Raw genomic sequence first — 24,079 nt, 5'->3', positions numbered from 1 at the left:
GCGAGAACGCTCCATGTTTTGAAGGTTGAACCATGACTCCCGGGCAGACCGGATGCGGTGCGAGACAGAAGAATCGGGGTTGCTCTGAGGGTTTGGGCAGGTAACTGAAGGGGTGGAGCTGCCGCGGACCAGGGTGAGCGAGGTGGTCGGTGGGAGGAGAGCAGCCACTGTGGAAAATCATATGGTGGTTCCTCAAAAAATTAAAAATAGAAAATATCTACATGATGCAGCAATTTCACTTCTGGGTATATGCCCCAGATATTTGAAAATGGGAACTCAAACAGATATTTGCATACCCATAGTTCCAGCCGCACTATTCCCAATGGGCAAAATGTGCAAGTGACCCGAGGTCTGTCGATGAACAAATGGATAAATGAAACATGGTTTGTCCATGCCGTGGAATATTATTTAGCCTTTAAAAGGAAGGAACTCCTGTCACATGCTACAACAAGATGAACCTTGAAGACATCAGGCTAAGTGAAATAAGCCAGACCCAAATACTGTAAGATTCCACTTACACGAGTAATTAAAATCGTAGGGACGAAAAGTAGAATGGTGCTTGTCAGGGGCTGTGGGGAGGGGTATAGGGGCGCGTGTTTCATGGGGACAGAGTTCCAGTTTGCAAAGATGTAAAACTTGCAGTGATGGGTGATGGTGAGGGCCAAACCACAACATGAGTGCACCTTATGCCGGAGATCTGCACCCTCAAAAATGGGTAAGATGGTAACTTTTACGTGATGTGTGTTTTACCGCAAATCCAACACTTAAAAGAATGCAGGTTGGAGCCCAGGTGACGGAGTGTGAGATGCCTACTAGGCGCACAGCGGAGAAGTTAAGCAGGCAGTTAGATGTATGAGTCAAGTTCAGGAGAGCAGTCTGGGCTGGAAAGATAAATTGGAGCATGGTCGGCAAATTGTTGGCTTTTAAAATCAAGACACTAGATGGGATCACCGAGGGAATAAGTGGAGAGAGAGGAAAGGACCCTGGGATGCTCCACAAGGCGGGGTCACGGGGAAGGGGGAGGAGTGGGCAAGGAGCAGCATGGAGGAAGGGGGAAAACCAAGGAGCTATGTTGTCATCAAGGAGAAGGTACATTCCGCTGTGCCAAGCGCTGCCAACAGACTGGTCATCGTTGCCATCTAAGACCTGGTTTGGTGGGTATTTTTAGCCACTCGCTTTCCCAGAAGTCACTCTGACCTCCTGCTCACTTGCTCACCCTGCTCAGGGCCTCAAGTTGAACTTGACCTCAGACTTGGGCTTGTCCACACAGTGGCTTAGCAGGTGTGATTGTTGTGTTGGATTTTTATGGAAGTTTCATTACCTGTGGACAAGGAAAACAGAAGGGATTTGAGCTTTTAATGAAAAGGATCCAGTTCTTTTTCTAACAGAAGCCTAGGAGACATTTTAAGAAGGAACAGCTGAGTCATTTCTTCTGTGTCTTGAGTATAAATTGACCATGTTGATAAATCAGTTCTTTGTAGCTCAGGTGCGAAGTCTCATCTTGCCTCAACCTTGCCTACCCTGTGAGCCCACCGGGGGACAGATTATGTTCCCTGCTCTGTTGGGCCACCTGTTTGGGTGGGAACTGGCATTGTGACACCGACCTACATACTAGGCTTCATCCAAGGGATATAGCATCTATGAGCCTCAGTTTTCCTCCTCTGCACAATGGGGGTCACAGTGGCTCTTATCATGCAGATTTGTTGGGAAAATTAAAGAAGAGTATGCATGTCACCTGATTACAAAGGGCTGGCTCACTGTCACCATGGACACCTACGTGTGTTCCCAGCATCACGATACAGTGGCTCAGAACAGGCCTGTGTTCATGCGCTATGTGGCATCTACAAGGAACATATTTACTAGCCCGCAATACTGGTGAGCCCAGCCCGGTTTCACCTCACCCTCCACCAACCCTAGGGTTTGCTCAGGACTAACAATAAATAAACTGAAGTTTTCTCTGGGTCAAGGGCTGGGTGTACCTAACAAAGTATTCTGCAGGCGAATGTCATTCAGTAATGGAAATAACCACTTCCAAAGAAGCTTTTGAAAAGCCAACAGGAATTCCCTAAATTCACACTAGACTGATGTGTCCACTCCTTGCCTTTCTTTTCAAGGTGTTCTGAAGACGAAGATCCCAATATTAACTTACCCAGGTGGGTCAGCGAGAGCTGCTCAGGCGCTTCTCTGCAGTGATGGGGACCCCAGGTCTCCTAGGTATGTGGGTCCCATCCCAGTTTATTCATATATTTTATAAGTTTTACTTACTTATTTTTAGAAAGAGGGGAAGGGAGGGAGAGCAAGAGGGAAGGAAACATCAGTGTGAGAGAGAAACATCAGTCGGCTGCCTCTTGTATGTGCCCCAGTGGAGGACAGAACCCATACCCCAGGCATGTGCCCCCACTGGGGATCAAACCGCCGACCTCTGGCTTTGCGGGACAACACCCAGCCCACTGAATCACACGGGTCAGGGCTCCCCTGCAGAAAGAGCAGAGCCACGAGCCCATGGGTTCCAAAGGGCCAGACTCACCAACAAGGCTGGGGGTTCAAGGTGCACGGTGGGCTTCACAGAGGGTCTCTCTGAGTAGCAGGGTCCGGAGCATGTCTTCTTGACAGAGGGAGAAGAAAATTATAAAAACCAAAAATCAGCGGCTTCTCAAACTGGGTCACGATCCACTGGAGAGCAGTGCATTCACTTCAGGGGGGACAACCAGCACCTTTGTCAAATGAAATAAAAGTATCGCCACACACCCTGCAGCTCAGCAGCAAGTACTCGCTCGCAAAGCTGCGTGTGCGCAGGTGTGTGTTTTTCACCAGTTGTGGCCAAACACTTTGAAAAACACTTCTTTTCTGTACGTAGGATGTATTTCGGATCTCATAATTTGCAGCGCTGTGTTTTGTACCCTTCCTGACAACAATCTGCAGTAATACATTTTGCATTGCAAACCACACACACCCGTGATTCAAACAGAAGTTTTGAAAGACCAGTTACTCTTGCTACAAGCAGTGTACTCCGACCTGTTCTACTCTGTTCTGTTCTGTTCTACTCTGTTTTCACCTGCTTTTCAGAAAAGGCTGACCAGACCTAATACACCCATTTTACAGCCCACTAATCAGGGTCCACTGAGAATTTAAAAATCCTACTTTTCTAGGCCTGGAGGGCATAAGCCATATAGCAGCTCACAGCAAAGTCAGGTGTTCACAGGGAGGACCCCGCGCCCCGAGGACAAGTTCGACTGCAGAGCTGGTACGACACTGAAGGCTGTGGGACTGTGTGCCGTGCCTGTGAGAACTGCCGATATTTCCGGAATGGCTGGCATGCACCTGAGCTCTGGCTGCCCCCGGAGAAGCTCTGGAAAGCCCCCGTGGGCAGGCCCCTGCTGCCAGATAACAGGTGTTGCTCCGTTTGTGGAGGGAGGTGACAGACCTGACCGCAGGGAGAGCGGATTCTGCTCTCCCCGGAGAAGATGCCTTGACCTTTCCCGAGAAGCGGGCTTCCCAGGAGTGACTGACTCCCCACTAAATGGACCCTGAGCGCTTTAAAAAAAATCCACTCACACAAGATATGTCACTGAGTTCTCCTGGGGGAAAGCCCAGAAAGAGTGTTCTCCTTCCAGAGCAGAGGACGTGCCAGGCTCTTGGGCTCAACTGTTGGCCGCACCACTACCGTGGGTCTGCAGGAAATGCAGGTCAGCTCCTCCCTCCCGCTGCGTCTGCGCCCCAGCGGCTGCCTTCCCTGCACTGCGCAGGCGCCTTGGGATCAAACCCAGCCCCTGTCCAGAGGCCTGTTCTTCCACGGGTGTGCGATGGTACCGTGTTCTAGTCCAACCCAAGGACACGGACCAGCAGGCAGATTTTGTTTTCAAAAAACACGTTCAGAGAAAGCATCTTCAGGGTTAGAATTTTTTTTATTGTGGTAAAATATACATAATACAAAATTGCACAATTTTTGTGCTCTGGCTGGATGGCTCCGTTGGTTGGGGCATCGTACCCTACACCAAAAAGTGGCAGTTTCGCTTCCTGGTCAGGGTGCACACCTACGTTGCAGGTCTGATCCCCACTTGGGGTGCAAACAGCAGGCAACTGATCAGTGTTTCTCTCTCTCATCAATAAATATATACCGGGGCGAAGATTTAAAAAACGACTGTTTTGCCATTTTAAGTGCACGGTTCAGTGGCATGAGGCATGTCCACACTGCTGTGCAGCCAACCCACATCCACCCCAGAACTTCTTCATGTCCCAGACTAAAACTGTACCCACTGAACATTATTCTTCCTTATCCCCGGCCCCGATAACATCCACCCCACTTTATGTCTCTATGAATCTGACTATACTAAGGACTTCTTATAAGTAGAATTCTATAGTATTTGTCATTTTGTGGCGGGCTTAGTTCTCCCTTAGCAAAATGTCCTTGAGACTCATCCATGCTGTAACATATCAGAATTTCTGTCTTTTGAAAGGGTGAGTATTCCATTGTGTGTATATACACCTCATACTGCTTATTTGTTCGTCCGCTGATGGACACTTGGGTTGCTTCCACCTCCTGTCTATTGTGAACACAGCTGCTAGTTTTATGGGTGCATAAATATCTCTCTGACTCCCTGCTTCCAATTCCTTTGGGTGTATACCAGAAGTGGAATTGTTGGATCATATGGTAATTATATTTAAATTTCTTTTTTCTTAACAGCCATACTCTTTTCCACAGCAGAGTTAAGATTCTGAAGAACTCAAGGTGGAGCGGGGAGGGGATTTAGAGAGATATACAAGTGCAATTTTCATGCTCTTAAATTGGATTTCTGAAACAGTGCTCCTCCTGATAACAACAATAGCAGCCACAACTGCCACCAGGAACACTCACCCAGCACTGAGTAGGTGCTTTATGCTGAGCGCCTCTTGTGCACATGCTCTCTTAACGCTTTCAACATGGCTAGAGATGGGACCGTTGTCAGGTCACGTGACAGAATGCAGACAATGAGTCTGGAGAGGTTAAGCAACTCACCCAGACCCAGTGGCGTGAGGACCTGCATGATCTGACTCTGTGGCCAGCATTTCTACCCTCTTGTGTCTCTTTCTGTCTCAAGAAGTTTATCTTACAGTAGATTCATTGGTCTAATATTTTCATTTCTTTTTGGTCTCTTTGTATCTGTTAACTGAACAAGATCCTGGAAGAGGGTAGCTGTGGGCCAATAGCAGCCAACACCCAAACCACTGGGCACTGGCTCCCCCACTGGTTAATGGAGGTCTGGGCAGGGCGCCAGCATGGTCTGTGGTCATGACCCTGACCGACGGCCCTCCTGCTCTCACAGCCTCTGACTCTAATACATTGCTGATGATTCCTCTATCAGTTCTTACCATGATCTCCTAGACTAGCCTCCAGCACAGGTCCTGGCACATAGTAGATGTTCAGCCCAGTTCTGTAGGAATAAAGGCATCGGGGAAAGAATGAAGTGTCCTTCACACAAACACATGAGGGCGGGACTTCACACCAAAGCAGCCACACTCTCCATGAGGCCCCTGTGCTCTTGCTTCCTGGCAGATTCGACCACCTGGTGGCGATAGAGCGCACAGGAAGGGCTGCCGATGGCAACTACTACAATGCGAGGAAAATGAACATCAAGCATTTGGTTGATCCCATTGACGATCTTTTCCTTGCAGCCCAGAAAATCCCTGGAATCTCATCAACCGGTAAGCAAGGGGCACTAAGAATTCCACGAGAACATCAGCACTGAATGCCTGTCTCTTGATTGTTGAACATGAACAGGAAAGAGTTATATGGGGACCGTTGCTTTCCACTCCAGAGATGATCTTTTTTGATTATGGTCCCTACACACAACTATATCACCGTTCGGAAATCCAGCATTCCTGCAAGCAACAAAGGGAAATGCCATTTAACCTAGCATGTCCCATTTTCCCAACTTTAAAATATTAACGCTAATAATAGGATAGTAATAAGAAAACCAAAGCATGGCATATTATTTTGGTCATGTAAGTGAATGTGCCCTGTGTGCTATACATCATCTTGTTATTGGCAAGACCTTGGCTCCTGTCTTCTTGAGGGAAAGAGTTTAGTCGAGAGACAAAGTGCAGTAAAGCGAGCAGGGCAAAGCTCTCAGGACAGTGAAACAGTGAAGGGCTGAGTACAGAAGAAGCCACAGCAGAGCCCAGGCGGGGCTGCCTTAGCTCCCTGGGAAGTCAGAGAGCAGGGGGCTTTGGGATGGGTTCAGGGGATCAGCCTGGGGTGAGCTGCTGCTGCCCACTGCTCCCCTGGTTGCATGTCTCAGGGGGTCCCTCAGGGCTTGGGACATGCTGCCTGTTGGGAGAAGACGGGGAAGAGAAAGACACAGCACACCCCCTCAGAGGGAAAGCACACCTGGTCCTTTGTCCTGAGGGCTTTTATTTCTCTCTTGCAGGTGGGAATCTTAGGGGGAAGTCAGGGGAGGGTCACAGTAGAACATTTATCAGCTTACCAAGTGTCTTTTCAGGGTCGTGGTCTGCAGTGATTGGTCGGCGCCAGGGCAGGGGGTTGTTAGTCATTGCTGCAGGTCCTGAGGCTACCGTGGTGTCAGTTGTCTGGTTTTGCTGGTTTTCTGGGCCTGGGGCTGAAGCGCAGCTGAGGCCTAGATGTTATCCTTAAGGAGGAAAAGTTAAGGGGTTAAACCGAGTGCCCAGCAGTATGAAAGGTCAGGGAGGCCTAAACTGCGGGACCAGGGACACGCTAGGAGAGGAAAGGTCCCGCTGGGGGCGAGGCCCTTGTCTTCCCAGACTTGCCTGTTGCTAGGCACCCAGGGCTGTCTGCCCTGGTGACCTTCTGTACGTGGCCGGGTGTGCTGACTCTGCTCATGTCTGTCTGACTGCCGATGATAACCTTAGGAAGCATATGCATTTTAAATATGTTAACTATCTGAGTAGGGCAGTATTTTTGATTGCTAACAATATCATAGTGTGACCATTTGTGTAAAGCACAGAACTTCCTAGTTTTCAAAGAGGTTGCACATTTCTTGCATTGTTGAGCCTCTTTAAAACCCTGTGGGGTAGATCAGGCAGGTGTATCACATCTGAAACTGAGGCCTAGCAGGGCTTCTTAAGGCTGCCCCGCTCACTGATGTTTCGGGGAGAATCAGACTCCCAAGACCATGCCCAACAGGTTTTCCATAGAATCTGTGGATTTCTGAAAGGCTGCACAAAACTCCTATGGAGAACCAGCCTTCCTCCTCCCCGGAGGCTGGGTCAGTAAGGCCTGTTTGCCATTCTGTATTTATCTGTTCTCTCACACACTCCACAGTGCTTCCCCAACACATTAGTTGCCTTAGGCTTTTAAGGTTTTTGATGAGATGATAAAAGTCTTCCGGCTGAGTAGGAAATGTCTGCCAACCTGCCCTGGTCCTTCCCAGAAAAGGCCGCGGGGGTGGCGCCCGCAGAGCAGTTGGCTTGGTGCTTCCCGTCTCTCTGGGCAGGGCAGGCCCAGGGCCTCGCAGGGGCATCCAACCTGCTGCCTGCGGGCAGCACGTGGCTCAGGATGGCTGTGGGAGCAACCAGAGGCTATGAATACGAATACAAAATTGTCAATTTACTTAAAACATTAGAGATGTTTTAGTGATTACATAGTGCAATGTATCGTGTGGTCCAAGGCAACTCTTCTTCTTCCAGTGTGGCACAGAGATGCCAAAAGGTTGGATACCCCTGACCAGGGCCTGGGGGGAGGATCCAGGGCAGGAAAGGAAAGGGTCTCCGAGTTCACACTGCACAGACCCCGCTCTGCGCAGATCCCCCAAGTGGGCTTCCGGAGACCCCAGAGCAGGCAGGTGGAGCTGACTGTACCTTCATGGCCCTGCCTTCGTGGACCTCTGCCCGCCTCTCAGGGCCTCGGGGGCTTCAGTGGTGCCTTCCCACAGCCCCCGCCCAGCAGGGCTACCGCCCAAATGTCCTCTCTCTCCTCTGCTCCATGAACAGCCCGTTCCTCAGCTTCCCCAGGCAGCTGCCTTGTGTGCGTGTAGCTCCCAAATGGAACCAAGACGCCCACCATTCATTGCTGTCCCTGCCCCACCCCTCTGGAGCTCAGCAAGGAAAACAAGGTCACGGCCAGGGTGAAATTCATAAAATGAATTCGGCTCTGCTGCTGAGGCACTCAGACAGGCACCTTGGACAGACAGTGATCCTGAAGCAATTACAGCCGGGTTCTACAGGCAGAGTCAGGTGATCCCTAATCTATGGAATGCTCCAGAAATACCCGGACCCAGGAGACCAAATGGTGTGCTACAGTACCGCCTCAGAGGGTACAGGCTGCAGGGCTGAGGGCTGGTCGGATTTTTCTATCGTGTTCCTGCAAGGGTGGGGGCGGGGGTCTGTGGGTTATTTTTAGCCAGGTCACCTATTTTGAACACTATTAATTTCACCAATGGATTAAGCAACTTCTAGTGTGTATCTATTCAAACACACTTAGTCCAGCATTTATTATGCTCATGAACGAATCCTCTGGTGCTGATGGACAGATTGGCCTTTAGACACAGGTCCCTTTCAGACGCTACCCAGCCACCCCCGGGCTCTGTGTTCCCATGAGGCCACCCCCTCCCTCTGGTTGGTGTAGATCAAAATTAACTGACACTCATACATTTCACATTCTTTAAACAAAAGCCTTGAAAGTAAGTTACAGAATTGACATTAAAAAATCCATACCAGTTCACTTCTGCCGGCAGATGCCATCTGGTCGCACTAATGGGAAGGGACTTGTGGCTTCTCCCTGGGCAAGAGCCACTGACGAAAGGAGAGGAAGTTCCTCCCCACACCTGTGCCAACATAGAGGGCGTGCCCTTTGTGACTAGAGAGCATGACCCAGCAAGGGACATAGCCACACCCTGGGGAGTGCCAAACTTCGACTCACTTGTAACGAGAGAAGTTTCTAGAATACCTAAAGAAGTACACCACCTGGTTGGAATACATCCAGAGCCAACCCTGTTCCCTTCCCGGAAGCAGCAGGCACAGGTGCAGGGGCGGCCCTGACCCCAAACCTCCCGCCATTGGCCTCATCCTGTGCACGGACTCAGTTTGTCTTCCCTCCAGGGGTCGGGGACGGAGGCAATGAGCTTGGGATGGGCAAAGTCAAGGAGGCCGTGAAGAGACACATACGAAACGGGGATGTCATCGCCTGTGACGTGGAGGCTGACTTCGCTGTCATCGCTGGTGAGTGCTCTCATAGGGCTGGCCTGTCGGGCCTGGCTGCCCAGGCAGACGGACCTGGCTTGGAGCCTGGCCAGCCAGCAGCTTGTTATCCAAAAGACACAAAGAACTCTTAAAAACTCCACAATAAGAAAACAAACAGCCCCATTAAAAAATGGGCAAAAGACCTAGACGAGACGCCCACCAAAGATGTAGAGATGGAGAGTGAGTTCTGAAAGGGTGTGCACGGCCTGTGTCTCTGTTGTCTGCTCTCTGTTCGCTTTCCAGGGGGCGCACCCAGAAGAGGCAGAAGAGACCCTCCCGAGTTTGCCTGCTGTTGGCAGATCCACCATCTGCCCGTCTCCTTTACCCTGGGGCCTGGGATCGGAGGGGAAGGGAGCCCCCGGAGAATTTCTTGGGAAGTCGTTAGATCTCCTCCAGTTTATCAGCCACCCAGAATGCAGGTTCTTGTATATTAGATCAACCCCATGGGCTTGGCCACTGCATCACTGATGTGGTGACTTCAGCAGCAGGTCAAGTCCCCTAAAGAGAGGAGGTGATCCCATGTGACAGTGGGGACAGGGTTGTTTGGAAGGAAAGCTTCGGATGAAAGTCTGTGTGTTTGGGGCTGAGAAGGATGAACAGGGGCCCCTCGAGTCAGGGTTGGCAGCTGCCAGACCTGAAGGCAGAGAGTTGCGTCTGTTCCGTCAGCTCCGTGTCCATGAGAAAGACCAAGGGCTGGAGAGTCAGGCAGGCAGGCCGACGGCAGCTCTTATTTCCCAGCCTTGCTGGCCTCGCCCCAACAGTGGCTCTCGGTGAGGGTTAGGGGAAACCTCTGGAGGGTCCTGGGCTGGGTGCTCAGAGAGATTCGCTGCTTTTGTAGCAGGCTGGGGGCAACAGGCAGAGGGCCCTCCCAGGAGAGTGAATCAGGAGGCCTGGCAGCCCTGCCCGACTCCGTCCCCCTCCACCCTGGACCCTGGGATAAAGCAGACCTGACACAGGTCAGCAGCTTGTCACACCCGCTACAGTCGGGCCCGACAGGGTCCACTGGCCCTCGGTGCCCTGGCCCTAATGGTTTGCCATCCTGTCCTGTTTGGGGCTGCATCGCAAGCCAGCATCAAGGTGACAGTGCGCAGTGGGACCCAGGTCACTGCACCCCAGGTCAGGGGCCCTGCATGTGGGCTCAAGTCCAGTCCCCTTTCCTGGTCCTGGGGCCCCTCAGCCTCATGTCCTTGATCCCTACTCTGCACCCCAAGACCCACCCATGTAGGACTAATAGAACAGGGGGTTAGTTGTTTTCTGTCGCAAAGATGTGACAGCCATACTACAGACACTTTCAAAAGGCAGGTAGAGACAGGTGGTGGAAGGGGGCGCAGATCTCACCGTAACCATCAGCATTGTCAGTTCTGCACATCGGCTTCCAATGCTCGCACCCGGTGCACACCCAGCGCACACCCACTTTATATCCGAGCCGCCTGGTAGGCACGCACTTCAAGCACTTCTCCTTCCCTCTCACGTTACTTTGCAAATATGTTTTTATTTTCCACTCGCGTGGAGGTTGAGTGTGGGCCTGCGAGTGGCACAACGGCGTGGATATACTCACCACGACTGTGCTGCACACCTGAATGTGTGTAAGATGTCCGTTCAATGTGCATGGGGTTTTTAAACCACAGTTAACAATTAAAAAAAATTTTTTTTAAAAGAGTATGGGCTCTGGAGGCAGCAGCCTGAGTTCACATCTCATACCCATCACTTATAAGCTGTGTGACTTTAGGCAGGTGACTTAACCCCTCTGTGCCTGTCCCCCAGCTTTGTAAATGAAGATTGTAACACCCATGCCTCACACGCTTATTTATAAGGACCCCAGGAGCTAATCCATGTAAGGCACTAGAACAGTGCCACACACTGCAAGCCTTCAATCAAATCACGTTACTTTCTTCCATTGTCTATAAGGGACCGCTGATGACAAGAATCACTGTTATGTTATGTCCCTCTAACAAAGGGAAGCCTGTCGTTTATAACCATAGAATGAAATTGACTACCAGAGGCATCTCAACTTCAGAGATGTAAATGGCAAAAAATGTGTATCTCAGAAGCAGTGGAATACGGTATTTTTATCACGTGGTCTGCACCCATCATATTCTGACATGTGCCTTCAGTGTCCTGTCACCTGCCTTTGTACCCAGCGGGTATTTTGATCTTTCCTACCTTCACCCTTCCTCTGGCAGATTCTACCCAGACTGCAAGGCCCCTACTGAATGAGCCTTTTCTGTGTATCTTCTCCTAGTCAGTCAGAACAAGTGCCCTTCTCAGTGCCCCACTAATCCTTTGGGAACGTCTCGTTCATGGATTGTGCCACCCTGAGGTTGGCTGCGTGGCCAGTCCCTCTCTGCCCTGATTGGAAGGTCCTCTTTCTTCTTCAATCCTTTTGCACCTAGAGTTTAGCTGGTCTTTAATCCATCCTTCTTCAACCAAGCCAAGAACTAACTCCAGCAGGTTTCAGAGAAGAGCCATTGAGGTAGTCCCCCAAATGGGAAATAGCCCTTTGGGGCTGTCTGACCACGGAGGAAGGACGTGAGGCTGACCTGGGAGTCATCCTCAAGAACAGGAAGAGGAGCTGTCACCTGCTCTTCTAAGGACAGGCTGCCATGCGGCCCAAGGTCTCGGGGTAGCCACTCCTCAAGGGGGCGTCCTGGAATGGCTTCCTCTCTCACCACCTGGATCGTCTTCTCTGATGGCCATTAACAGTACATAACCCAGATGGTTTAGAGCAAAGCTTCTCAAACTTGAACTTGAATCAGAATCTCGTGGAAGGCTTAGTAAAGCCCAGCTTGCTCCCCACTCTCCTGCTGAGTTTCTGGTTAAGTAGACCTGGGATACAGCCCAAGGATGTGTGTTTCCAGTGAGGTCCAGGTACCACTGGCGACACTGGTCTGGGACCACTCTTGAGATGCGTTCTGATGCTTAGAGGCAGGGTGACGGGGGACTGCATGACCTTTCCAGGTCTCTGCTGAAACCTTCTTCTGGTCTAGGTGTTTCTAACTGGGGAGGCTACGCCTTGGCCTGTGCTCTGTACATCCTGAACTCCTGTGAGGTCCATGGACGTTACCTGAGGAGGGCCACTGGGCCCTCCGCAGCACCCGGGGAACAGAACTGGACTCAGGCGCTCCCATCCATCGACAAGGTAACACACCCCCACTGGCCATTCTGTGCAGGTGACTTCCCCCTGGGTGAGGAGCTGGCCTGCTGCTCTGGGCCATGAGCCCACGGGCCAGCACCACTGCTGCCTGTCCACGGCCTGAGTCAGAACCTACCTGGAAGCAAAGGTGTCCCAGCTGGACTGGTGGGGTGACCTCTGACCTACTCATGATCCTAAGTTGTTATGGCAGACCTGATCCCAATGACCATGTTCCTCCTAGGTTGACTTGAAGCAAGTTGCTTAACCTCTCTGAGCCTCATTTCCTCCGTCCCTACACCGGGGGACTAGCAGCATCACTGGGTGAGCTGGATGCACAGGCGGACCTCAGAGATGTTGCGGGTTCAGTTCAGACTGCCGCAATAAAGCAGGTACCGCAGTAAAGTGGGCCACGATCATTTGACTGGAGGGCCCTGCCTTTGGTTTGTGAACAAACGCAACATCTCTGAGGGAGCAGTGAGGCGAAGAGCAAAGGAACGAGGTGTGCCTGCAGCTGTGGGTGTCCCCATCGTCCCCTTCCAAGGTTTACCATCCAGCCAAGACACTAAAACCTCAGGTGGGATGGGACCATTAGCCCCCCCATAACATGCTAAGGTTGGGGGGACTAGGGTGGGGAGAGGATCTTGGGGGCTGGAGGCTGGATGAAATGAACCCAGAGGAAGGTGAGGCACCTCAGAAAGGAGGCGTGGCAGGAACAAGAAGCTGGATGAGGGAGACAAGCTCAGTGCTGGGCTGGGAAGGGCAGGGGGTGTGCTGGAGAGGAGGGGGCTTCTGAGCCCAGGGTCTGCAAAGTGGGGCCCAGGGGTTCTTTGAAATGCTTTGCGAGATTGTTCTATATGTGGATTTTTCTGGGCAAGAATCTGTGGTTTCACTGGATCCTCCAAATAGTGTGGGGTCATTAACAGCCCCCGGGACAGACAGTGGTCACATTTGCTGGATCCAGGAACCTGTGGCTTCCTCACGGAGGGTCCCATTGAGAAGTGATAGGGAGCACGCAAGGGTTTCGAGCAAGGGAATGGGACCCCACTGGGGGGCTTTTGCGTGAGCTCGTCCGACTGCAGGGCCAGCCGCCCGAAGGGCTGTGTGCGATCAGGGCATTCCGCAGTGGACCAGTGCTGAGGGGGCAGGCACCGCACATGTGTGGATGGACGTTTGACCTCTGTGGCCTCACACAGATGGTGGGGAAATGCAGGAGAGCGGTCAGCCCTGTGCATGGAGCCGGCAGTTCTACCCCAGAGCCTGAGCTGGTTGGAGACTCTGCCGCCTTCCTCCCGCTCAGTTCCCAGGCCCTCCTGGAGCAGGCAGGCCCTGCCCCGGTGACTCCGATTCCAGACCCAGCCCACGTCTCCTCGTGTGCCAGGCAGGGCCGGGCACCCACTTAGGAGAGAAACTGGGGGTTCCTCAGCCTCCAAAGGGCACCTTCTGTGGGAATTTTTTTGCCCCTTTTTTTCTCCCCTTTATTCCCCTGTGCCGTGTACCCCTGCTCCCACCATCATTCCCCACCTTAGTTCATGTCCGTAGGTTGTACATATAAGTTCTTTGGCTTCTCCATTTCCCATACTACTCCTAACCTCCCCCTGTCTATTTTCTACTTACCATTTATGCTTCTTATTCCCTGTATCTTTTCCCCCATTCTTCCCCAGCGTCCCCCTGCTAATAACCCTCCATGTGATCTCCATTTCTGTGAATCTGTTCCTGTTCTAGTTGTTTGCTTAGTTTGTTTTGTTTTTGGTTTTGGTTTTTTTAGGTTCAATTGTTGATAGTTGTGAGTTTGTTATTTTACTATTTGTATTTTTTAATCTTCTTTTTCTTAGTCATATCATTTCATATAACAAGGGTTTGGTGATGGTGAACTCCTTGAACTTGGCCTTATCTGGGAATCACTTTATCTGCCCTTTCATTCTAAATGATAGCTTTGCTCGGTAGAGTAATCTTGGATGTAGGTCTTCGCCTTTCACGACTTTGAATACTTCTTTCCAGACCCTTTTTGTCTGGAAGGTTTCTTTCGAGAAATCTGCTGATATCCTTATGAACACTCCTTTGTAGGCAACTCTCTCCTTTCCTCTTGCAGCTTTTAAGATTCTCTCTGTATCTTTAATCTTGGGTAATGGAATGATGATGTGCTTTGGATCCAACTTCTTTGGGACTCTCTGAGCTTCCTGGACTTCCTGGAAGTCTATTTCCTTTGCCACATTGGAGAAGTTCTCCTTCATTGTTTTCAAGTAAGTTTTCAAGGTCTTGCTCTTCCTCTTCCCCTTCTGGCACCTCTATGAATCATGTGTTACAACATTTAAAGTTGTCCTGGAGGTTCCTAAGCCTCTCAGTTTTCTGAATTCTTGTTTTTTCATTCTGTTCTGTTTGAATGTTTATTTCTTCCTTCTGCTCCAAACCACTGATTTGAATCCCAGCTTCCTTCCCATCCTGTTGGTTCCCTGTACATTTTTCTTTATTTTCCTTTTCATAGCCTTTACTCTTTTCTCTATTTTGTGACCATACTCAACCATTTCTCTGAGCATCCTGATTACCAGTGTTTTGAACTATGCATCTGATAAGTTGGCTATTCATCGCTTTGTTGTATTTTTTTCTGGAGCTTTGATCTGTTCTTTCATTTGAGTCATTTCTCTTTTTTGTCTTGGTGTGCCTGTTATGTAGTAAGGGGTGGAGCCTTAGGTATTCACCAGGGTGGGGAAACCTACATGGCTGCATTGTGATGCTGTATGTGGGGGAGGAGTCCGAGAGGGAACAATGCCACTTGTTCAGCTCTCTGCCAGCTTTCAGTCACTTCCTCCACTACCCAAAAGCAAATTGGGCCTGTCTGGTGCTGATTCCTGGGTGGGTGCATCTGTGCACGTTCTAGGACCCTGTGGGTCTCTCTAATAACTCTTCTGTGAGGCTGGGAGTTTCTCCTGCTGCCGCCTCAACCTCCACATGTATTTTCGGTCAGAGGTTTGAGGCTTTTTCCCCCTCTCACTGGAACCCTGGGTTGTGCGGTTAGTCTTGCTCCCTAGTTGTTCCTCCCAGTTTATCTGCATGCAAATATGGAGCTACTGGCCTGCCAGCCACCACCTCACCTGCCCCAGTCTTCCAGCCGCCACCTTGCCACAAGTCCTCTCTGCCTCGGCTGCCTGTCTCTGCCCCTCTTACCTGTCTGGATGAATGTTTCTTCTTTAACTCCTTGGTTGTTGGACCTCCATACAGTTCAATTTTCTGACAGTTCTGGTTATTTCTGCTTTTGAAATTTCTTGTTGTTCTTCTTTTGATTGTGCGAGGAGGCAAAGTATATCTACCTGTTCCTCCATCTTGGCCGAAAGTCTCTCTCTGTGGGAATTTTCCAGAGTAATTTGGATCATGGGAAAATGGGGCCAAAGCCCTGAGTTTACGCCGCAATCCCAGGTCAGAAGTAACTTCACCTGTGAGATGACAGTTCCACCTGAGGACAGGCAGGAGGGAGGATGGGAGGGCGGGACATGCCTTGAGAAACAGTGGCGGGAGCTGGGGTGTTTTCCCTGGAGGAGAGAAGACTGGGGGGGTCACACACCCACATGGCTTCCCAGGGGAGGGGACAGGCAGAAAGCAGGCCAAGGGCAGTGGTTACAAGAGCGGATTCTGGTTCAGTGTAAGAAGAGCTTGTTCATCTCAGAGCTGCCCCGCTCTGTGAGGAGGGAACTTTCGGACGCAGGGCCCAGGTCAGGGTGTGGGGAGGGGTCTCCCCTGCTGAGTCGGGCTGCACCCGACCCCGAGGCCTCGTCCCGTCAGTCCAAAGCAGTCTCACGGCACTTACGGCTTCACTTTCCCAGTCCTGGCCTCTCAAAGGCATAGGTTACTAAATGTTAAAGAAAAAAAATCAAAACTTCTGGAAGTCAGGAACCAGGTCTCTTGTATCTGCTTTCCGACAATCAGTAGAGGGAAACACGGTGCTGGGTAAATCCTCGTTGGATCCGTGGGTGGGTGGGTGGACGTGTGGGTGGGTTGACGGGTTGATGGGCAGATGGGCAAATGGGCGGATGGATAGACAGGTAGGTGGGTGGGTGGGTGGATTGATGGATGGATGGATGGATGGATGGGTGAGTGGATGAGTGGGTGAATAGATGGGTGGGTGGATGGGAAAGTGAATGGATGAAAGCAGGGCTTTATTAGAGCAGTGGTTCTCAAACTTTAGAGGCATCAGAATCACCTCACGGGTTGTTAAACCACAGAGCGTGGGGCCCGCCCCAGGGTTCCCGACTCAGGAGGTCTGAGGTAGGCTGGAGTATCCAGGTATCTGACAGGTTTCCCGGTAACGCTGCTGCTGCTGCTGCTGCTGCTGCTGCTGCTGCTGCTGCTGCTGCTGCTGCAGAGACCACAGCTGGAGACTCTGGGATAGAAGGGGGTTGGCTTCCAGTGTCCTGGACAAGGGTTGGTCTGGGGAAGACAAGGAAGAGGCAGGCGGTTCCTGAGCGCTAAGCCTGGAAGCAGCCGCTGAGCTGGGCGGGCACCCAGGGCTGCCACTTCCTCTTTCCTGTCTCCCTCCATTGTCTTATACCCTGTCTGATCCCCTCTTTCTTCTGCCTGTCTCTCCCTCTGCTTATCCCTCCTACCTCCACCCCCAGCCCTGTGTCTCTCCAACACCTGCCTGCACTGGCCATGACTCTGACAAATGAGGGAGGCAAGGCCCCAACAGGGGAGGCGGCTTGCCCAGCAGCACTGCCCAGCTAAGAGGAAGAGCTGAGGTCTGGGCCCGGGTGTCTCTAACTGCGCACTCTCTGGGCTCTTCCCAACACGGCCCAGAGGGCTCCCCGTTCCTGGTAAAGGCATCGGTTCCTGGTAATGCCAGGCTGCCATGTGGGAGGGGAGGGAGAGCAGGGCTCCCGAGTAGAAGTGATGTTTTCTGGGGAAATGGTCTGGCCTAGAGGGACCCAGAGGGCCTCTGTTTCTTGGCACTTCTTGGATCTGAAGTGGAAAAAAAAACCCACTCAGGGTGCTGCCTCACACATGATTTCTGATTCACGCAAACACATTCACACAGCTCAAACACTCAACCCTGGGGATGGAAAATCCTCCTTCTGAGGTTCCACCCAGTTCTTCATAAATGTATGAATATGCCCCAGCCTTGTAAATAAAATTTAAAAGGAACATTTTTTAAAAAAATTATTTAACTGTTGTTCAAGTACAGTTTTCTGTCTTTTACTCCCATCCCAGCCCACCCCCCTGTGCTTCCCACCTCCCTCCCATTTCCACCCCCTTAGTTTTTGCCCATGTGTCCTTTATACTAGTTCCTGTAAACCCTTCCCCTTTCCCCTGAAATTAAAAGGAACATTTTTAAAGCAAAAGCACAAACATATATTTGTTGAGCTCCTTCTCTGGGTCAAGCCTGGGGCTTATCCAGCGAGACAGTGAGGGGTCGGACCTGGTCCCTGGACGGGGAACTCAGGATTCACAGGGGAAACGACACACAAAAGGTAGTTTCAGGAGACAGGTTGGAAATGGCACAGCAAGATTCTGGGGGGACATAAGGAACGGGCACTCAGAGAGCTCAAGGAAGGCTGCCTGGAGGAGGTGGCACTCAACTGGATCTTAGAGGAAGAGCAGGATATTAGCAGTCAGGTGAGGAGGGAGGGAAGGCCCTTCTGGGCAGCAGCAGGAAGGTGCAGGGACACACGGTGGTGCAGTGTTCAGGAGAGTGACCAGAGAATAGTCATACTGGAGTTCAGTGGGTCACTCCTTGGGGGTCCCTGGGTCACAGGAGATGCTGGGCAGAGCTGTGGCCTGAGATGGTGGTGAAGCCTGATTGGTTAGGAGCAGAGGAATGTCCCTCAGCTCTGCTCTGTGAGTTGGGCCTTCCATATTGGGGGGCAGTCTGATCACAGCTGTAACAGGAGGGGACACCACACTGAGGAGGCCAGGGAGCCACGCCCTGCCCACTCTGGCTGCTGGCCGTGCCCTGGGCTGTACCGGAGGGCAGAACAAATAGCTGCACAGCATTCCCCAGACCTTCGCAGGGACCAGGAGCCAACTGGTGAGAATTTACAGGAGGGACTAAGGAAGGACGGATGGACAAAAGGAAGGAAGGAGGGAGGGAAGGCTGGCTCACTGGCTGGCTGGGTGGATGAGCGGACGGACGATGGGGGAGTGGAGAATGGATGATGGATGACACAGAGGGACATGGCCTCTGGCTTCCCCTGGGCTCCCATCCTCTTCCACACTTTCATCTCACTCCACTGTTTAATTTTTGTAACGAGGTACGACTGACCTAAAGCACAGAATCCCTCACTGGACTGTGTCACGGTCCCCAAGATCACATGCAGAACAGCTCCAGCTCCCCAGGAGGCCCCTTCTTACTTTCTTTTATCCTCATCTGAGGATAAAAATTTTTCATTGCTTTTGGAGACAGAGAGAGAGAGAAACATTGATCAGTTGCTTTCTTGTATGGGCCCTGACCGGGGATCGAATCTGCAACCTGGATATGTGTCTGACCAGGACTCAAACCCATGACCTTTTGGTCTTTGGGACGACACTCAAACCAACTGAGCCACATGGGCCATGGCCCCCCACTGTGAACAGCAACATCACCTAATTGTGACCATCAGCCCACTGTGCTCCAGGGGGGAATCCACAGTGACCAGCCACTTTCAACCAGAAGTCACTTGGGACCTCTTTTCCCATCCCTAGGGAACAAGGCCGCAAGCCCTGTCCCCTCTGCCTCTCTTCTGCCCACCGTCCCCCATCTGCTCCCTGCCTGAGCCCGGTGCTCTGCCTCCGGCCCCTCCCTGGTCAGTTCTGTTCCTCCCTCCCCCCACCCCCCACCAGCTCACTCCTGGAAGTTGGTGATTCCTGGGACATTTTCAAGCAGTCACTGTTGACCCAGCTGACCCCTGGGGCTCTCAGAAGCCAAGTGCCAGCCGGTTCCTAGGGCTTGGTTAGTGCATCCTGAGGACCACTAGGCCCTCCCGAGGCCCCGAGGTCCCGAAGGATACAGATGCTGGGGGCGGGCAGCAAGCGGGGAGGAAATGACCCAATGGCTCTAGAAGCAGTCCTCCTAAAGGGAGGATGTGAGCCAGTGCAGAAGACAAATGGGAAAAAATCCCAAACAAAGGGCGGGAAATGCCATTCTGGGTTGGGTGGCCCCTGGAGGGGCTGTTGGGTCAACCGCTCTTTGGAAATGCTCTGGGCCCCCTTCCACCTTGGCTCCCTTGGCAGAGCAGAAACGCAGGTTCTCCAGCCCGCCGAGTGCAGAGGCACGTCCCCTGACATTTGCCAACACTTTCTCCATTGTTCGGAAAAGTTTTCAGCGATGAGTGCTTCTCGCCGCCCCTTGTTTGGCTCATTTCTGCTCTTTTGGCAGCTGTGGTCCTAGCTGCCCCTCCTCCTGAACGGTATTCCACGGGTCTCTCCAGGGAAGGGGTTGGGTGCCCTGCCCTGTGCTGTGGGCCCTGCGGCAGACCATGCCTGCCTGAGCACTCAGCCAGACTGGGACCCCCACCCTCCGGGGCCTGGACCCTGCCTCCGTCACCACCGTCTCACTGGTTCAGAGCCTGGCACACTGCAGGTTCTCCAAGAAACTTCGACAGGTGACGGAATGAGTCAGCAATGCCTGAGCAGGAAGGTGGGAGGCCTCCTCAGACCTGTCACGTCTTCCTGTTCTCGGTGCCTTGGTCCCCTGCTCTCATCCCCTCCTTACTTTGGTGGAGGAGGAAGAGGGGGAAGATGACTTTGACTTCTTCCCCACTGGCACTGGTCTTTCTCTGTTTCTCTATGGAAGGCGCACCTTCCTCAGGGGGACTGGAGCTATTCAGCTGGAACAGACACATTAGTTGGTCAGACAAGTGGAGGGGAAGAGAAGGAGGGGAATCACATCACTCAGGAAGGCTCTGGGCTGGAGGCCAGGGACCCTGCCCTGTCAGTAATCCAGTAATAATCAGCCTCATTTGGTGAGCACCCACTGTGTGCTGAGGACCATGCTAGGTGCTTTGCTTGTATCATCTCATTTAATCCTCACAATAGCCCTCCAGAGGTGGCATCATTGTTATCATCAACCTCCCCATCATACAGATGGGGACACTGAGGCACAGAGAGGTTAAAACATCTGCCAGGAAAGGCCAGAGCCACTCTGCCTGTTGGACCCTGGGTTGCAGCATCAGGAGGGGCCTGCAGTTTTTCAATGGCCCTGCTTGCTCCAGAAGCTTCTGGAAGGGGACAGCAATAGGACTTGACCCGCGCCCCACCGGAGGCTATAAGTGGGCTTTCAGGAGGAATGGGGGCCTTCCTGGCACAAAGGCCGGGGACAGGAAACACGGAGCTGGCCAGAGCCAGGTTGGCAGGAAGTGGCCCATGCTGCACCTGCAGAAGGAGTGAATCTTTAGAGTTCGTTAAGAAGATGTAGGTTTTCATAAAAGCTTATTATTTGGTTACATGAAGGTAACTGGCAGAGGAAACAGCCCAAACTGTTCAGAGTGGCCCCTTCCAGAGAGCAGTCCCTTCCAGAGAGCAGTCTCTTCCAGAGAGCGGGTTCGGGGCCCGCGGGACAGCGACGCAGTCTGATGCCGTAGGTCCCCACTGTTGTTCAGTATGAGTCTCCCAGTGGCTGTGACATTTTTCACTCACATTTTATTGTTCAGAAAGAGGCCATGTCAAGTCCAGTGCTCTTCCTCCACTTACTCATACGTGCAGCTTTCTCTGTCCCCTGCCCCCCTTCTCTCTTTCTACCTCTGACTCCCTTTGTTCCAGGAAGAAAAAATGCTGGACATCCTGGTGTGGCATAAAGTCCGCAGTGGCGTCTCGGGCATCGTGGGCATGGAGGTGGATGGGCTGCCCTTCCACGGCACCCATGACCAGATGATCCAGAAGCTGTTGGACGTCACCACGGCACGCGTGTGACCCTGTCTGGGGAGGAGTCCCTGCGGGCCCAGCGTCTTCCTGCAGCAGGCTGGCTGCAGACGCGGCCCTGGGAGAGCTGGGCTGGACACGTCCTGCTCCTCCCTGGGAGGGGCCGTGCGGTGGGCCAAGGCACCATTCCTCTGGGATTTCCAGTTTCCCACGTTGTCTGAAGGTGCTGGAGGCATCGGCTTCAACCCTCCTGCACCCCGGCTTCTTCAGGCCACCCTCGTGGCGCGCTCAGAGAGTCTTCTACCCGCCCCCCATGGGGACCGAGGCGTGGGTGTCACCGGGCCAGGAACAGCCCCCAGGCTAATGATGAAGTAGTAAAGTGCACACACGTGTGATGTATGTTCATGAAACTCTGAGGCTTTACTAAAAGTTTTTTCAGCACTATGACTAACAAAATATTTATACATCTGAAATGCTCTCTTTTTCCAACAGCATTTTGCTTACTTAGGCTGAAGATCCCTCAACCTCACGTTTGTCATCCTGCCCCCCCCCCCCCCCCGCTTCCCCTCGCCTATCTTCACCCCCACCCCTATCTTCACCCCCACCCCTCCCAAACCCCCACCTCAGAGCCTGGCACTTCTTCCCCTCCTCCTCGTCTGCTCCCCCCAGCCTGGGGCCTGCACAGGGGGGCATCCCTGCTCCAGGCGCCGGGGGCTGAATCAGGGTTGACCGGGACTTAGGCCGCCCACAGAGGCCCCCCGGGCAGCCCTGGCTGGCCTGTCCTTACCCCCTTCACGGCCTCCCACTGCACACTGCCTGACGGCGTCAGAAGTGGAGCCACACACACCGAGTCCCATCTCCCGCACGCACTAGGCCAGTCCACTGGTATCTCGTGCTGGCTCGCCCAGGGGCTGGCCCGCTTCCCAGCTAGGGCCCCGCATGCTTCTGGAGCCTGCTTAGTTTTATTTTCTTAAACGTGTCTCGTTCGATTCTTAAAGGGGCATTTGTTGCAAGGCCCGGGGCACGTGCTGTAGATATGGTCAACAGCAAAGACTAGGTGCAGAGGGAATCCACCTGGGTTAACTCCCCATGCTCCCTGCGCAGGGTGTGGGGAAGCCCCTGGCAGACGTGGCTGGGGTGGGCAATGTCCAGGCCTCCCTCTGTCATGGCAGTGGCGAGTTCCCACCTGTGGTCTGTGCTCCCGCTGCTGTGGCCTCAGAGCCGGTGTGCTCATCACCATGAGCACACAGTCCCTCCATCTGCAGTGTGTCATAGCTCCCTGAACTGCTTCTGCCCTCCGCTTCCCTGGCCAGGTCTCTTCCAATTACACTTTCTGTCCCCAGTTGAGACTTGTCCCCAGGCTCCGTGTAACGGGGGAATCCGATTGAAAGTGTCCCAGGAGTTTTGACTTCTTAACAGCTAGAGAGAAAACATCACTCTGTTGAAGCTTCCAGTGCTTGTCTGACTCAGATTCTAGGGAGAGACACTAATGTGCCTTTGGTTTTGCAACAGTAACAGCAGAATTCTGTGCCAGCGTGGGGAAGTCTAGGCATGCCCACGAAACAGGTTATCTCCTGAGGAGAAGAATAAGTTGTTGGGGGGGGGGGAGGCTGACGCTGGGGCGGAGCCCACAGAAGCCTGAGTGTGGGTGCCGGCCCCAGAGTGAGGCATCCGCAGGAAGGGGCAGGCCCATGGCCCTGCAGCAGAGGCTGAGGGGCAAGGGAAGGCCAGGAGGAGAAGCCTGGGCTGGGTGCAGCCCCGGGACCACCAGAGCTCTGAGTTCTAGGATCCAGTTTCAGCGCTTTTCCGTAATATGATTCCTGCTCAAGGCTTCAATAAAGTTTTGTTCAGGTTTGTCCTGGTCTTGGCTACGCTTCCAGAAGGGACTGTGTCCACGTGTGGCGTGGCGTGGCGTGGCGTGGCGTGGCGTGGCAGCAACCTGGAGAAGCTGGTTACGGGAGGGCAAGAGGTGACACTGTCCTTGCATGGTGGGATTGGAGATGGGGTGCAGCATCCGCCAGGATGGACTCAGGGGCGCGTGAGCATCCCTGGGCATTTCCAGGAACGTTGGGTGGGGGCAGGGGGGGCCTGGGAAATAGAGCCTGGGGATGCTCTGTGGGTGCTCAAGGGCAGGCTGGTGACCTTGGGCACATCGAGGTGCATGCGCCCCGCAGAGACTGCAGGTGGGACTCAAAGGCAAGCAAACCAGCCACGGGGGCCGGGGCTCCTCGGCCCCCCACTCAGCAGGCTGGGTGTTCCCCGAGGTCATTCCCTGCCTCTCACTGCACAGACCCTGCCAACTGCCGGCCCCACCTAGTCCAGTCCCCTCATTCTGCTACTTCCCACCCATTCCGAGTGGGTTCCACCGGCTCCGCAGGGAGGTCATACTCTGAGATTCAAAAGACCACCGCCCTAGGCAGGACGGAGAAGATGTGGCCTAAATGCAGTTTGAGTGAACTCAGTCTGCGTCGGCAATGGGATGTGCTGGCCAGAGGAGCCCATGCGTCAACAGCAGCACAGTGAGGTGGGCAAATGGTCCCTTCTGACCTCGGTCCAGCAGACTCGGTCTCACTTCAGATCCAAGCATCACACTGGAAGTGGCGGGTTCTGTTCAGATGAGGTAGGGGAAGGTGAGTGTTTAAAACCTGTCAGGGGAGGCGGCTCAGAGTGGGAGAAGCGATCCCACTCGGGCTCGCTGGGAGTTCAGATTTTCTTCCCAGCCTTGGCTGGGTGCCAGCTGTTGCAAAACTGGACCATGGTTACGGGGGACATACAGGAACTCACTCACTGGCTCCCGTGACTTTTGCAGCACAAACCAGCATTGATACCCCATGTCTGACCTCAGTGCGCCCTTCTGACAGGTGTTGAATTAAAGCCAATGGACTTGAAATCCCACCATGTCCCCAGAGCACAGGGCACTGCTGTGACCCC

The 24,079-nt window shown here is 52.9% G+C and overlaps 1 protein-coding gene across 5 annotated transcripts in view; it reads left to right on the top strand.

The window, feature by feature from the left end:
• DGLUCY (D-glutamate cyclase) overlaps positions 1 to 21,558 on the top strand; it is a 94,888-nt gene extending 73,330 nt beyond the window's left edge. For 4 of the 5 annotated variants that reach the window (XM_053666096.1, XM_053666097.1, XM_053666098.1 and 1 more), the window contains 5 exons: positions 2,115 to 2,214; positions 5,534 to 5,682; positions 9,055 to 9,174; positions 12,183 to 12,334; positions 21,050 to 21,558. In XM_053666096.1, coding sequence (XP_053522071.1) covers positions 2,115 to 2,214; positions 5,534 to 5,682; positions 9,055 to 9,174; positions 12,183 to 12,334; positions 21,050 to 21,199 — 671 coding nt within the window. In that variant the 3' untranslated portion in view covers positions 21,200 to 21,558. The remainder of the gene's footprint in view (positions 1 to 2,114; positions 2,215 to 5,533; positions 5,683 to 9,054; positions 9,175 to 12,182; positions 12,335 to 21,049) is intronic. The other variant, XM_053666099.1, reaches the window with a different exon arrangement.
• The last annotated feature ends 2,521 nt before the right edge of the window (positions 21,559 to 24,079 follow it).

Source organism: Artibeus jamaicensis, unplaced genomic scaffold (assembly GCF_021234435.1).
Source record: "Artibeus jamaicensis isolate MK-2021 breed Jamaican fruit bat unplaced genomic scaffold, CSHL_Jam_final contig_444, whole genome shotgun sequence".
NCBI classification, from domain to species: domain Eukaryota; kingdom Metazoa; phylum Chordata; class Mammalia; order Chiroptera; family Phyllostomidae; genus Artibeus; species Artibeus jamaicensis.
This window is presented reverse-complemented; position numbering and strand designations above follow the sequence as displayed.